Source organism: Eschrichtius robustus, chromosome 20 (assembly GCF_028021215.1).
Source record: "Eschrichtius robustus isolate mEscRob2 chromosome 20, mEscRob2.pri, whole genome shotgun sequence".
Classification (NCBI taxonomy): Eukaryota; Metazoa; Chordata; class Mammalia; order Artiodactyla; family Eschrichtiidae; genus Eschrichtius; species Eschrichtius robustus.
Window position 1 is genome coordinate 38,571,793 of NC_090843.1, and position 16,650 is coordinate 38,588,442.

At 40.6% G+C, this 16,650-nt stretch overlaps 1 protein-coding gene across 3 annotated transcripts; it reads right to left on the minus strand.

The window, feature by feature from the left end:
- Window positions 1–10,019: 10,019 nt before the first annotated feature.
- Window positions 10,020–15,670, minus strand: TMEM100 (transmembrane protein 100). 3 transcript variants are annotated; one of them, XM_068530664.1, is made up of 3 exons: window positions 15,611–15,670; window positions 12,742–12,884; window positions 10,020–11,244 (listed from the first exon to the last, which is right to left on the minus strand). In XM_068530664.1, the coding sequence occupies exon 3, from the start codon at window positions 11,178–11,180 to the stop codon at window positions 10,776–10,778; it is 405 nt and encodes a 134-aa protein (XP_068386765.1). In that variant the 5' UTR covers window positions 11,181–11,244; window positions 12,742–12,884; window positions 15,611–15,670; the 3' UTR covers window positions 10,020–10,775. The 3 variants fall into 3 exon arrangements, with proteins under 3 accessions (XP_068386765.1, XP_068386764.1, XP_068386766.1); XM_068530663.1 differs by lacking the exon at window positions 15,611–15,670 and adding an exon at window positions 15,237–15,319; XM_068530665.1 differs by lacking the exon at window positions 15,611–15,670 and adding an exon at window positions 12,152–12,353 and having other exon boundaries at window positions 12,742–12,999.
- Between the last annotated feature and the right edge of the window lie 980 nt (window positions 15,671–16,650).

Here is a 16,650-nt window from a genome sequence, read left to right on the forward strand (position 1 = left end):
ACCAAGTCAAGGATTCAGGAATTTTCTGGTGTTAAATATTTCCAGGATATGAATAAGCAAACCTGTTTGGACTGCTGTGAAAGGCACGGTAAATCAGCACCCTGTGTCCCCTTTTGGGAGAATTAAACTCTGTTATTGGTCTGGGGTGAAAGCAAGCTAAAAACTCAAATGTGAGACCCTGTATGAAAGGTGACGTTCAGGTTGTACTTCACAGGTGTTTTGGCACCAGCAAGTCAAACAGGGCATTTCTTAAATCCACTTGATCCACAGCAGACTTCGTCCTGCACAAACCACATCCAAATATTATTCCACCCAGTGGGCAAGTCCCTGCAACCTGTCACCGTCACCGGCAGGCGTCCCTTGAAAGCTGCTCTCGGGAACTTCTCCTGAGGTGCTGCCTTTCTTTACAGCTTGTCTGATTCCATGAGGCCAGAGACTCCTTGAACCACCAAAAAAGGCAAACTGAAAAAAATAGAGCAGTCTGACTGGTTAGAAACACGGGTTGTGGAGGAATATGGCCAAAGAGGCTGGATTTATGACTAACAATCACCCGTCTCATTTTGCACAGGAAAGACATTTCTCTAATCCACCTGTTCAATTATTTATCATGCTATGTGTTACCTCTTAATTGTCGCTTGGGCAAAGCCTTTATGTTGTAAGGTGACACCCTAGTATTTTTTAATGACCTTAGGCAGAGTGATTGACACTGGATCCTGGAGTCAGATGTTCCTAGTGACGCAACTTGTTCTCTCAGTAGCAGGAAACCTTCCTGCCATGATTAAGTTAGAACTGTGAAAGCGCTAAAATGTGTTGTCAGCCTTCCTCTGATGCAAACACTTTATTATAGAGTCTAGTTGCAGAGGAGTGAAGCAACACATATCTTGCCTCCAAATGTCCCTTTTCTCTCTGGCCTAGCCATTCTCTGTAGAAAAGCAATGTGTGCCAGACCTTGAAATACCAGTGATCACTGTCAAGCCTTTCCCAAACGTACAGTTTTTCTGGCTCTACCCCTTCCCTCTTTTCTATTTCTTTTTCTGGGTTCATACGACAATGTGATCACAACTGATTTATGTCTGGCCAGCTGCCAGTCTCTGAACTCTCATTAACTACCCCAGTCAAGCAAAACAGAAAGCCATCCATTCTGTATTTGAACTTGAAATGGAAAATCATCTGTGTTTGCTTTTCTCGATAGGAGGCTGAGATGGAGCAAAAGTGTAAGTCTATTTTTTTTGGACGTGGCCTACACTTCCTGATGAAAATGCTTGAGAACCCGAGAGCTCTGAGTGTCAGATCCACTGTGACTCAATGCTGGATGGTCCCCATTAAAACAGCACAAAGGGCTTTCTCAGCAGCCCTGCCTGGGTTATCTCTACTACTATTCAAGTTTCCTAGGTAAAGAGTATTTTTTAGGATATCGTTGCCTCCTGAGTGAATATTCTGAATTGTTACTGATTCATTAATTTACCAACGTTGTACCACAAGTAATGCAATGAGACCAAACACACATAAGGCTATGTCCTATAAACATCTGTGATTAACTTAGAAAGGAAGGGGAAACCAATAGTCTATGTTGTACTCTCGTTACTTTTACACTCAAGATTCTTATATGTATTCATTCCAGATTACCACAGACATTGTGTTCCCATTCTATCGTGATACCAGAGGTACTGGAATCCAAATATATGAGGTTGACACATAGAATGGGAAGTTGACCCTATAGGCTTTTACTCTTTTTGTAAGATTATACCTGAATACCTGAGCCAGACTTTATTCAATCACAAAACATTTCTTTTCACTTCTTAAATTTCCAATACCTCGATGTGAGTGCTCAGAAATATTAAGCAAATGAGTGAACGAGTGAATGAGTAATCATAGAGGAACCTCATCTTGAAAGGGAGCTGGTGTGAGTCAGCAATTCCCTAACATTGTTGCATACCAGACTCAATAAGTGCTTTATTTGTATTTGTGGTATTTCTCCAAGTACCACTTTATTTTCCCCCTCATTCTATATCCTTTTAATTATTGCTCATTATAATAATTCAAACAATATAGAGGAGTCTGAAGAAAAATTTCTTCTTTTTCCCTGAAGTAACACCCCAGTGGTATACCCACACTTAATGACACACCATGTGTTCTTCTATAATTTTTCTTTGTTTAAATGTGCTCAAATACACTTCCAGTTTATTTTATAAGAATGGTATTGGATGATAAATATTAGCTGAAAACTTGCTTTTTCACATAGTATATCATAGACATCCTTCCAAATTAACATTTGTACATACCAGTGTGCCTTATTCATTTTATTAGCTACATGGTATACATAATATAGAGGCACCATAGTTCATGCAAAGGTTGTTTTGGTGCATGTGTGTGCACAAGCTAGCAATGCAGAAATAAATACTCATGTAGTTCTATTACATCTATAACTATCATACATTTCCAAAAGTGGGATAAAGAGCATACACATTTAAGTTTTAATAAAATATGGCCATATTACCTGATTCTTCACCCTTATCAATACTTGTATTTATTAATCCTCTACTTTATTATAAATCTATTGAGAAATAAAATGGTATCATATTGTGGTTATTAATTTACATTTCCTGGGACAGTTTGTTTTTAAATACAGATTCTGGGTCTCATTTTGAATCTACTGAACCAGAATCTCTGGGGTCAGCACCTGTGAATCCTGGTCTTTGTAGAGCTGCTAGGTGGATCTGATGCAGTTAGTGCATGGACAGGCATTTAGGAACCACTGATCAAAATGATCTCTTGGTTGAGACATAAGCTTCTATTATTTAAAAACAAAACAAAATCCCCAAAAGCAATAAGATCTGGTTAGTAAAATTTGTGTGTTGCATAATCATGTTATATTTTCTATATAAGTTAAAACTATACACTTATTTTATTTATTTTATTTTTTTTTACATCTTCATTGGAGTATAATAGCTTTACAATGGTGTGTATACACTTATTTTAGATGTTGATACAAATCTCAGCTTACCACCTTAACTTTTTAAAAATGTCTGTGTCCAGTCAGAAAGAACAGTAAAGTACAGCGGTAGGCATAACCCATTTTAAGACTTCTGAAACATCCTTAGCTGCATGGCCAAGGGGCATAGACCCCTAAGGGTGGGCATCCTATAGGAACCTCAGGGCCCAGGGACAAGATGGAATTGAACGACAAAGACCTGGATCTGTTTGTGAGTTTTATTTCTGTCAGGTATGACCTGTTGGATCACAAGCAAACCATTTCACCTCTCCAAGCCCCCATTTCCTCATCTAAAAATGAGAATAATATTTCATACAGCTTCTGGAAGGAGTTAGCGAGGTGATGCAAGTGAAAATGCTATGTCTACATTCAAGCACCATGTAAATGCTAACCGGCCCTCTATCAGATAGCATGATAGCTTTAAGGTTTTTCTGAGATATATAAATTTGGATAAGGATATGCTGAACATAAGGAACTTCTGATTAAGAAAACAAAACATTGATATGTACATGGATTTGGAGGGGGTGGGTTCCTGACAGATATGGCCTAATACAAATTCCTGTGTCAACTTGTTTTCTCTCAGTGTTTGCAGTTTCACTCCTGGGGTAAACTGCTGTTTTTCTACTAATGTCCCATTTAAACTGACTTTCTTGCAGCTTCTGTAGTTTTAAATGTCATAAAAACTCACTCAAATCACACGTCAGCTAAGCTTTAAAATTAGTTTTAAGATAGATAAAAGTACTACCTAATATGTTGAGTACCAGTCTTTGACATAAAGTGCTTTATACCAATTAACTCAATTAATACTACAACCCTATGAGGTATACCATTATTATTCCCATTTTGTTGGTGAGGAAACTGAGGCATGGAGAAGTTGACTTGTGCAGAGGTACACAGTGAGAAAGCCGAATTTCAAGACCAGGTGCTTCGTCTCTAGAGTTCATGGCTTTAACCACAGTGTTACACTGTCTTCAGGGAAGATAGGTATTGATATCATGAGAAGGAAGAAGATTTTAGTTATGATAATATTTTTTATTCATGATCCCCATAGAACTCATAGATTGAAGTAAAGTGTTTCTGCTCCTATAGAACCTGAATGTTTGATTCTCTGGTGATAAGTTTGAGCCCTGGGGATATTGGAGTTATTGAGCCTCTTTGCTTGGACAGAATTTTGCAATTGATAAATCCCTGTAACAAGTTCTTTCATTTTTGCCTTTCGATGATCCAATGAGGCAGAGAGACTGAAGGCCGGCTCTATCCATGACTGTTCAGCATTCACTCATGGTGTTCCCTCTGGGAGTATCCTTTATTGCTCCTTCTTACTCCCTGCACCTGGCTAACTCTTCTAATAGTCTTACTCTCGTCAAGTCACTGCCTTAAGGAAGCCTTCTTTGGTTCCCCCTAAAGTGTACGTTTTTCTGCTATGCACTGTTGTACCCTGCCTCCAGTTTCAGGCTGAGGCTGGCTGTTATTCTGAGTCTTGAGATTTCCATACAGGAAACTCAAGGAGGCTGGGAATGAAAGCACCAGCTTTGGTGGCAGATGAAGCTGGGTTCCTGAGATGGTCCCAGGTTCGCTAATAAGAGTGTGTAGATATTTGGAAAATGCTGCAAATTAGAAGAAGACCAGGCTTCTGGTGGCAGATGGTTCAGAGGTCGTCTGCATTTTCAGTCCTAGCTTCTCAAAACTGTTGACTTGGTCTTTAGCGTTAGCTTAGACTCTTGACCCTGTGTTGCTCAGCTTCTGCTGGGATGTTTGTTTGTTCAAGAATCAGGTATTGAAAGGTTACCATGTACCTGGGAGTACAGGCATTGCGGTTAAGTAGTAGATCCTACTCTACTAGCCGTGGGATCTCAATTACTTGGCTTAATCTGTCTCTCAGTTTCCTCATCTGTAAAATACAGATAATATTAGGATCTACTTCATCAAGTGAGAGCATCCATTCAAACAAAGCTCAGACAGTAATGTTTAGAGTACAGTAAGTGCTTGGTAAATGTTGTTGTTCACATTATGAGTTAAACTCCCAGTCTCTAGTCTGGCAGCTCCTGGTCTCAGAGCACTTCCCTAAGAATTTATTTCTTGCTGCTTTGCTTTTTCAAAGCCCAAATCTAAATCTTATATTTCCACTCTAATCTCTTCTCCCATTTTCTAGCCTGCTCTGCCCTATCATGTCCCAAGTTCTGGTGGGGCATCGCCTCTCTGAAATGTATACTTAAAACTGAATGTTATAACCACTGGAATGACTAAAATGGAAAAGATGGAAAATGAAAAAATTGATGGAGATGTTATGCATCCAGAACTCTCTTATAGTGCTGATAGGAGAATAAATTGATTCAAATATTTTTGAAAACTGGCAGTAAAGCTGAACACATTACCCATCCTTTATTTAACTCAGGGATTCCACTCCTAGGTCTTTCTCAACCTAGGATTTGTGTATGTATGTAAACTAAAAATCATGTAGAAGAAATTTCATAATAGCACAATATTAGTTATCCCTTGCTGAATAACAAATTACTCCAAAACTTAGCAACTTATAACAACAAACATTTATTATCTCAGTTTCTGTGGGTCAGGAATTTGCGGCTTAGCTGGATGAAGGGCCAATTCACCCATTAGGCACAGTACGTGCAGTGCCTGGAGCTCACTGTGCTTGTCAGTACAAATTCCTTCTTGCAATAAATGAAAATCATCTTTTTTTTTTTTTTTTTTCTTAGTGGAGGAAAGGGCCCATGAGACACGAGTGCCAAGATTCCACTAAAGTCATATAATCACGTAATGCAGCACTGGTTGAGGGTCTCTCGTGAGGTTTTGGTCAAGCTGTCTTCTGGGGACACAGATCCACCTCCAAGTTCATTCGGGTAGTTGCTGGCAGGTCTCAGCTCTTCTCCAGCCGTTGGCTGGAGGTCTCTGTGCCTCCCCACATGGGCCTCTCCATGGTGGCCTGAGTGTCCCCACAACATGGCAGATGGCTTCCCCCAAAGAAAGGAGGGAGAGGCACCAAGGTGAAAGGCTCAGTGTCTTTATAGCCCAGTGTTAGAAGTGACATAACATCACTTCTGCCATCGGTCACACAAACCAACCTGAGACAATGTAGGAGGTATGTGAATATCAGGAGGCAGGCATCTTTGGGGGCCTCTGGGAGCCTGGCTACCACAAGTACTATTTTTAATAGTTAGAAACTAGAAACTATCCAAATGCCTATCAAAAGCAGAAAGGATAAGTAAATGATGGTGTATTCATACAGTGGAATTCTATACAGCGATGAGAATAAACGCTTTAGAATGACATGCAACAATATGGATGTACCTCATAAACATAATATTGCACAGAAGCCAGGCACAAAGAGTACACACCCCACAATTCCATTTATATAGGGTTAAAAATCAGGCAAGACTACTCATGTGTTAGAGTGAGGATATATTCCTGGAGAGATAATGACTGGAAGAGGATTCAAGGGGGGCTTTTGAGGGGCCAGCAATATTTGTTTTTTTCATCTGGTTCCACAGGTTTGTGTGTGTGTGTGTGTGTGCGTGAAATTCATTCAGCTGTACGTTTTTCTCTATGTATATTATACTTTAAAAAGAGTTTTCTGAAAATAGGTATTAGAACACCTTTTTTGGTCTCCTTTTCCTATCATTCTGGAAATGATATCTGTCACAGCTAAGCATAAACCTGCAATAACTATAATCTCTGGTCAGCAAATTGGTCTGACTCAAGGCCTCACCAGCTGTGAAACCTTGATTGGATAAACCACTTACCCTCTCAGAACTATAGTTTGCTTACCTGAGATCAGGGTAGACATGCACTTATAGCCTCAAAGTGTGGTGGAGAATATTGAGTAATATCAGATACATTTGAGCCCCATCATGTACAGGGTCAAAGAGTAATGTAAAAAATCGAGTGTAAACAAATTACCTTTGAAAATTACTTAGATAAGCCTTAAATCAGTAAGATGCCCTTGAGGCTCAAAAACCAGGAACAAGGAATTTACTTTTTTTGCTTCTCTTTAGATTCCTGCTCTGGTTTTCCTTTCTGTGGGGCAGCCTCAGATGAGATTGGCTGGAATGGGGATGGGAGGAGGGGAAGTGGGGGGGGGGGATTTCTCGCTCTCCTGATCTCTTTTTTATTAAAGACACATAATTGAATTTCTGTATTAAATATACCTTTACAATGACTCCAATGTATGTGAAAGCACCAAGAATTATAACAATATTAAGAAAATGTAAGTTATTATTCATATTTGGAACAGGTGTTTTCCCCAGATTATTTTGGTCTAGAGAGCCTTCGTGGATAATGTCAAGGTTAAACAAGTGACTAATTAAAGCCATTTAACCAAAAGAGGGTGCTGCTCGATGCTTGATGGCATGTTGGGACAATAAGTAGAGAAAGAAACTGAGGTCAACATTAGATAGAAAAATAACAATTTTGCAAGAGTGTAGTACTTTATTGATGACAAAATTTAAATCATTTCTTTAAAACTAAGCTTATTTTAAAGATGAGGCTTAACTTCTCAAGATCACCTGACTAGTTTAACAGGAGAGCTGGGATTCATAACCAGATCTTACAAGTTCAAAACCATAACACGGTACAAACCAGGATCTCTGTCTCTGTCTCTGTCTGTCTGTCTGTCTAGTGGTGGTGGTGGAACAGAGGTAGGTCTGAGGATTTGTGCTCTGGCTCTCCTGGGCTTATCTTGCCTCAGCCACCTGTGTGATCCATCTGACCTTGCCATCTTCTCTAGGCAAGGTTTCCTAGATCAACCAAGATAGTGAGGTGGGGAGAGCAGAGTTCCCTAGATGGCTGTGTTTCTCACCTGGGCAGAGACTTGCTGCCCAGGATGGGGTTAAAAGTTGTTCCTGTGCATTCTAGGATGTATGAGGTTTAGGGAAAATCCTTCCAGGTGATAGCTGGTTTCTGATCCTCCAGGGTAGGGCCAGGTTATCTTTTCAATACATATATGCCTGCATCATGCTTATGCATGCATTTAACATCTGCTTATCACTAGATCATCAAACCATTTGTAAAGACAAACCTTGACCATTAAAGACATATGTTATGAGATAATTGTGATATCATGATTCACGTCTGGGATTATTCTCCTTGTGGGAGTTGGGAGCCACAGTACATAGGACTATCTCTGTGCCTTACAGCTTTGCAGGTGTGTATACGTTTTTAATGTGACTGGAGACTCCCTCAACAGGGCAAGACCTTCCTGTATTTACTAGAAGAACCCAGAATTAGCCATTGCAAAGTGGCTTAGGGAGGAGGGTAGGGGTGGGCTCAGTGGAGGATCTTCTCCAACTCCTCACATATAGGAGAGATATTCCGGTATGATCCTATTTCAGTCTTTACAATTTAAGTCATTCCATGGGGTTTCTTTTGGGACTCTCAGGTAGCAGCATGAGGCCCCCTGGTGGCCTGAAATAATTCACAAGTTTACTTTTCAATCAGTTGGAAGGGCAGGCGTGGCTAGAGAAATATTATACAAAGGTAGTAAATACTCACCTGGACCTGGTGCTTCCAGTAGAGGCAGGGTGGAGTAGGATGACCTATTGGGAGAGGTGAGAACTAAAGAATTTTCTTTTACGAGATTAAAACAAACTGTAATTCTGGATCAAACACTCAACACTTTCTGATTTTTATTCTTTCATTCATTTAGCAAACACTTATTGAGTACCTAATCTGTGCAGGACAGTTTATTAGGGGTTTAAAAATATATGACACGTTATGCACTTCTAAGGAGTTTTGGAAGAAGATAAAACATTTATGGTACTCACGTGGTAGAAAATGAAAGTTGCCATCAGAGAATAAATAGGTAGAGACTCTTGAAGGAGCATTTCCTTTCAGATAAATGGGAACCTCTGGGAAGAGGTTGCACTTAAGCTGGGACTCTACCGAGTAGTAGGATTTGGATATGTCTGAGTTGGAGAGGGAAAGGATGGCATTATGCAGGGGGGAAAACAGAAGTTTGAACGTACATGGAGGCAGGAAAAGTGAAACCTGATCCAGGAATGGGGAATCGTCTGGTCTGGCTACCTCATAAGTTTTGGGGTTGGAGTAAGAATGAAAGCTGGATATATTTGTTTGGATCATACAGAGCAGGACCTTGAATACTCACCTGAGAAATTTCTTCATCAAGCAGTGGGGAGCTTTTGGATATCTTTGAGCAAAAAAAAAAAAGCATGTCAAAACACAGTATCCCTCCTGCTGTCATAAACACAATGCCATACACTTGCATTTGATCCAGAGGAGTGTTCAACTGCATGTGTTCAAGATAATTGTATTCAACTCCAGACTTTCACCATCTGACCTTCAAAGCCAGGAGAAACTAGGTCATCAAGGTGTCTCCCCTTAACAAAACCAACTGAGCACCAGGGAGCAGTCAGTGCCAGAGGGCTCCTGCCACATTTAATTAAAGTCCTTGATAGAATGCCTTTCATAGAAAGTGCTATGCTAGGCTTGCTTTGTTTTGCTTTGTTTTTCCAAGGTTTAGGAAAGGCTTTGTGCCTACCTTTCCACTCTAGTTTAATATGGTTTAAACGACATGAACCGGGGATTTTTCTGGCTAGAGTTATGGCATAGAGTCCTAGCTGCTCAATATTCACAGAATTCAAGCAGTAACGTTATTTGCATTGTATTATTGCCAACTCAGTTAAGCAGCCTGAGAATCTACACAATGCCTGGTATATAGCTGGTGCTCAAAAATATGTTAAGCAGATATTTAACAACTGATCTGATAAATATGTAACACACATTTAACAACACATTATAAAATTCCTGACCCAAGGCATTGATTTCCTAATTATAATGGCATATAAATCTTTTAGAATAAACATAATTCATATTATTCTTCAGAAGTCGTGAAAAAAATGATGTGATAAAAAATAAAAATCTTTTAGTTAAGTTAGGAAGAAGCAACATGCCCATTTGGAGAAATACAATTGAGATGTTGCCAATGAGGCAAGGAAAGACGGGCAATCTGGAACTGCAGTAACAGTAACTACAATGGAAATAACCATTTAAGAAGTTTCAGCAGCAATGAGTATTTATTATTTTGAATAAAATGTACATTAAACTTTAATATAAAAATCATCAAAAGTGCTATATTGGATTATTTTAATATTAATTTATCCCCGCATGTCATCGAGTAGCTACACATTTTACCTTTTTTTTTTAAACTTCTGACACAGCATTACGATCATCTAAAAACTGTCCAATGTTAAAACATAAAAAATATTAGTTTATTTTTAAGAAAAGTACCACCAGTGATGAGTTACTGAAAGTGAAAAATAAAACAGATGCTAGAGAATCAACTTTTTGCAAAAAAAAATGATCACAGAATTTCACAGGGGTATGCAAAGTTCAAGGCAGTTTAGACTCTCAGCAGAACATTTTTATGATATAACATCCTAATAGCGTGGGTTATCTCTTTTGGAGGCATGTTGCTGGTGTGCCAGAACTCATCTTCTCTTGCCTATTTTCCAAGGTGAACCAAATGTTGTCTAATGCTGCACACCTCCCATGACGCCTAAAATGTTTAATGTAGAGGAAAAACTGATTTTTCAGTCTGAGAAATAGCCCTTAGAGTTAAGTTTGTCATCGAAGACACAAGTCATTGCTCACAGAAGAGAACCACATCCATCCTCCACCCTCAGGCCACCCCCATGCCTCTGGTCTGCGGCAATGCCAAGTCCATCCTCTCCCACACCAGTCCTGGGTGCATTGGCTGACGAAGTGAGAGCAGGTCCTTCAGACCACACATCCCGTTTGGTCTCATTCAGTCCTAAGCAAACAAGCTTCTCTGGTTTGCCACGAGAGTCGTCTGACTCTCCCGCCTCTTGGCTTTCTTGCTCCTCTGTCTCACCTTCCAGCACAGGGCGCTGGAGGCTAACAAAAAAAGTCCCAATGACAGAAGGACCAGACCTAAGATGGAGATGATGGAGCCATGGGAATTGAAGCTGTAAGCCACGGCAGTGACCGCTATCCCGGCGATGAGGACCACCACAGCGAAGGGGATGATGCAGCGGTAACAGGAGAGCTCAGCGCCCCCCGTGGCGGCTGTCAGCTGAATCTCATTGACCAGGGGGACCATGGTGACCATGACTTCACCATTGGAGCTCTTCTCCATTGCCACTGGCTTGGGAGACTTCGGGGTTCCCAGGATCTCCTTTATGGGCTCTTCAGTCATTTTTACAGTATGTCTCCTAGCTGAGTTCACAGACTAGACCTGGGTGGTCTCACCAGGGTGGAAGCTGTGGAGGAGAAGACAGGAGATGCCAGTTAAATGCATCAGAGTAAGCGCCACAAGTAGGAGTAAAGAGCTGGGGGAAAGACCACTGTGTTCTTTTCTAGGAGGCATGGATGCATGTGAAAATCAACTTTAATATATTTTTCTCCTAATTGTTTGCATTCTCTTTGCATTGAGAAGAAAGCAAGAAAAAGCAGAGAACCATAAAGAAAGGGAAGATATAAAAAGCAGGAAGCACTTTACAGTGCTTAATACACTCTGGCGGTCTGCAAATGTTTTACAAGCTTTTCTGCTTTGTCTATTGCTTTTCTTTCCTCTAAACACACAGAGAAGCCTCAGTCTTAATCCCAAAACAGCCTCATTCAAGAGGAGAACACGTTATAAACAACACTTCACACAGTCCCTTCCATGCTCACAGCAACCTAGACTCTGCCGGCGTTTCCAGGCATAACATACACTCTTTCCAAACTATTGCCCATTCGCTGTGCACCAAAGCAACGTCAAGACCAGCAATCAGCGTACAAATGATGTTCTTCTACATCAACTGACAGTTAACAAGTCTTTATTGTTGTAACTATTAAATACAGCGAAACATGCATCCTGGGTCCATGATGCGGGTGCAGTTCGGCAAAAATTCAGGGACAATAAGGCTAGGATTTGTGATCTAAAATGCGGCAATATCCTCTGATCCATTTGAAAAGGGAAAAATAAGAAAAATAATTCAACAATTTTTTAGACAAAATTTTGTGCTTTTTTATGTTAAAGAGAAGATCAATATTATTACGATAATTAGCTGTCAATTCACAAATTTTCCATTAAACTCAACAAGGAATTTTGATATTATATATACCACATGTTTAAGAAAAATAAGCAGACTGGATAAGCATAAAGATTTACAAGTTCATTTTTACCCCACGCTGCTGTGTACAAAATCTTCCTGCGCTGCGCTGTATCTTTCTAAATATTTTGAATCTGAACATTTCAGGGTGAAATCTGAGCCTCTTGATCAAAAGCCTCTGGTTGAAACGCCATCTATGAGAAATCAGTGAACACTCTTCTCTTGCTCAGACATGGTAAGTCGTTCTCCTTTACCATCGAGAAGTGATCCAGCAGCTAAAAGGTTGAGCAGTTATAGTTACTGAAAGCATTTAAAGGAAGATACTGGAGATGATTTCAGTGAGATGAATACTTCGATCATATTAAGCACCCACTGAAAACTAATTCAACACCAAATCAAACCTCACAGTTTCTTCCTTGCTCTGGGAGGTCAAAAATATCACTCCTTGTGCAATGAACTAAAAGTTAGAGCTGCCTATTTGCATGGGATTTTTAATCACCAAATTAATCACTGCTGTTCAATGATACCTTAAATACTGGCTAGGCCAGTAAAAGGATATTTGAGGTTCTGTCTGAAAGAAAAAAAAATCTTCACCCCAAAGCTGAGACTTCAGCTAACCTGAAAATGAAGCTCCGTCCCCCAAAAACTTACACGGACCCGTACCTCAGAGAGAAGCAATCCATTACCAGGGAAACCACTGGACTTGGGAGGGAAGGAACAGCAGCGTCTGAGCTTCTTCTGCGACCTCTGGGAAGACAGCCTGTAACAGCACGTCTGTCAATAAAGTGACAGGATAGGGATCTCCTCTGGGGAAAAGAAAAGATATAAAATACTATATGGTAGGTTTTAGATCCTGGAGCTCTTTCTTTCACTCTACCTCTTCCTAAATGACGCTTGTCTTTCCCTCTCTCTCTTTTTATTTCCTCCCCCGCCGGATTGCCCCTCCCTGCCATTTTTTTTTCTTCGTTCTTTTCCTTGCCAGCAGATTCCGAGTTTTGGCTTCCCCCAGCTCTGCTCAGTGACATGATAAGTCAGAATCATTCTAGAGTCCCTAGAGACAGGAGGCAGCTTTTACTTTTATTTCTCTTGCAGCATTTACCGAGTGCACTGCTTTGCATTACTCATTTTTTCCCCAGCCAACCTCCAGATCTTCCTCCCGCCCAGCAGGCATTTTCACAAGAAAATCCCAGAGTCAGCGTTGCAGACCCAGCTGAGGGGACAGAGCCGAAGGGATAGACACTTTTAGGGCGGGAGGAACAGCTGTGAAGTCATCGAGCAGCTGAATCCAGCCTCTAAGCCAGCAAAAATCTATGTTCCCAGGTTTCCCGAGTATTCTTTCTTCATATATGTGTGCTGGCCATCTGAAGCTTAACCCACCCCACCCCCCTTATTTGATATTAATTCATTTAGGAACAAGGGTGGGAGATACAAATGTTTGTGACTAAGGGGGAAAAACAGTCATTTTGATTTAAACATGATTACTACTTGTGCTAGGAAGTGAGTAACTTCGGCAATGCTGAAATCATCATTACCATCACGGTCATTATACAGCACCTGCAAGGTGCACGCAATAACATTAATTCTCACTAGTTTACAAATGAGTTTATAGATAGTTTATAAATGAGGCTCAGAGAGGTTAAGTAATCTGACAAAGTTCACACAGAGAGAAACCCTTGGTTTGAACTCTAGGCTTTAAGGAGCACACATATTATGTAAGGAGCTGTTAAATGTAGATTCTGATTTAATAGGTCTGTAGCAAGCTGCTGGCTGATGTCAATCTGCAGATCCTTGACCCACTTAAAGGAGCAAGGTATTTGAAATATTCAAACCTATATGGTTTGACATGTCACGCTCTCAAACAATAAAGGTCTGTTTCCCACCCCCTGTCTGCAAATGGACTTAGAGCTTTAGAATTTCTTACAGATAAGCTATTTAAAATTTTAAAGCCCCAGATTGTCTTCTGGAGGGAAAAGTGAGATAATACTGGGTGACTATTATAAGTTCATCCCTATACTTCTGTAGCTAAAAGTTATCCATCCTCTATTTTTAATCTATACAAGTTTTAATAATATCTTTTTAATTGGTACAACTAATACAACAAATATAAATTAAATCTTGAAAGAGGGTTGTTTTCCTTCTTTCTCTCGAGTTGTTAGATTTCTCTAACTTCTGGTGGAGGGCATGGCCATTCTCAGGCATCTCATCTCTGTTCTACGAGAGCCCACTCTTTCCATCCTTGTCTAGAAATAATACCTTGGTGATTTTGTAATGAAGGGAGAGGGACCAGAAGTCCTTTTTTCTAGAATGGAAATCAGACAAAGGGCTTCTTCATTAAAAATAAATAAAGTTGAAAATTTCCTGAGGCCTGGCTGAGTGGGGGGAGCCCAGCCTGCTGAGGATGATGAGTATCTGGAGGGCCTCGGCCACGACCGTCCTCAGACTTTAAGAATGTGGGATGTAAAGGGACACATTCATCCTCCAGGTGGAGTGCTGTCACTTGGTGTTTGAGAAGGGGTACTTAGAACCACGGCATTTCAGCACTTGCCAGCAATGCCCTGGGAGGACAGGGATATTGGGGGCCACGGGCCACATAATTGGAGGTTCGTGAGAAGCTCCTTATGAGAACAGCAGTCTTCCCACTGTGAACTGTGGCCTTCGGGGGCAATTCCTCTTTCCTTTCTAGCAGGGGCTGCTTTCTCCCCAGCATAATCCAATAATCCCACTGAAGCTTTGAATATCATCACCCTTTCCTGTTGACCATGTTCCCCCATTGTCAAAGTCAAAGGTACATGATTTGAACTTCTTCCAGAGAGAAGCCAGAGGCACCTTTTTTTGGTGGTGACCTCTTGGCTGAACTTATAATGAGGGACAGTGAATGCATCTGTGCGCTGGGAGCAGGGTTGGTCTGTCGTTATGGCTCCTAATACCCAAGCTTTACTCAGCCTTTTCAGGCTTCAGATGTTACATTCACCCTAATTCTTCTTCAGAGTATGTGCATCTGCCCAGATACACATCTTCAGATTGCTAGTAGACAACTGATGGTTTGTACTGATAAATACAGAGAAGTAGAAAGCTTTGGGATAAAGCAGAAATTATATCTGAAGAATAGATACCTATCATTATACCCAGGAACACCTGCAGTTTTAAATGATTCTTACCTCTTCAAATTAAAATTCAAAGAATTCCTAGTGATCAATGCCTGATGTCTTTGAATGATTTTTCCTCCCTCCTCTCTGCGCCTATAAGATATTAAACATTCCTGAGAGTGCCTTAAGAGACACCTGCCCCCAAATGCAAAATCTCATTCACAAAGCAACCAGCCTTCTTTCTGCAAGACTTCTTTCAGAAGGGAGACGAAATCTTTCTGGTTCTTTTTAAACAGAAGGCTCCGAGAGATTCCTTTAAGCTTGGAGAACTTTTCAGAAAGCTTCTAATTCATGAATTAAATCTACATCCTCCTACCCCACCCCACCCCTCCAAAGACATTCCACATTTCTTTCCCAGTTTCAAAAACCAAAGCAAAGATCCTTACCTTTCCCAGCCAGAATTGGACTGACACAGCTGCCAGCTCCTGGCCAGGCCAACAGCTAGCCAGAGACGGTGATGCAAATCACTATGCTAGGGACTGTAAACAAAGTACTCACCAAGGCTTAAACACAATTAAGGGACCAGAGAAAAATTGATGAGAGGAAATTCCTTAAGTGCTGTTGTATTTTCTTCCATATTTCCCTCTATGAAAATAGAATCCATGTATTTTTTTTAAAAGGGACCCAAGTTTGGAAAGAGTGTCCTCCTTTGTTTTTCTTTCTTTGTATCCTCATTCGGGCTTCCGTTTTCAAGGTTTTCCCTATCCAAAGCCCCCATTCTGATACTATCCCTCTGTAATACTGTGAACCTGCAGAAAAGAATTTGTAATCCTTGTTCTATACTTCTAGGAGGGTGTGGGGTTGGGAGAGTATGTGCAGTGGGGAGTGAAAAGGCAAATTAATTTTTTCACCATAACAAGCAAGTAATAAGAGGAGTAAAGGAAGAAGAGATCCACTGATGGCGAAATGGCATTTGGTTCCTTGTGTGGACCCTCTCCCTAAAGCCACAGGAGAGGTCTTATCAGTGCTGTTCATCAGAGGGGGGCAAGGCACCATGGAAATGGTGGTACAGAGGAAAATCACATCTCTTAGCAACTGAGCTAAACTTCCACCAAAGGTATCATAAAAAGCAGAATTAGGAACACTTGCTGTTCTGGAGAAAATTCCCCCAAATTAAAAAAAAAATCTCGTTTTACTTAGAAACAAGCCAGAAACAAAGTCATTTAGGGAAGGGAGATATAAAAGTGGAGGAAGACAAGGAAGATCGTGAGTACCATGACCAAGAGGAGATTTTGCCTGTTTCCCTTCAGTAGAAGCCAAAAGTGTTCAGTTTCTCAATTAGAAAGGGTACTATTTTGTTCTTGCCATTGGGTCGATGCTGTTGAAGACCTGGAAATTTCTCCTGTGGGAACACACAAACTTTTCATTTTGTGAAGAGCACCCCCATGTGCATTCAATTACTCTCCCATATTTACTTTCAGTTTGC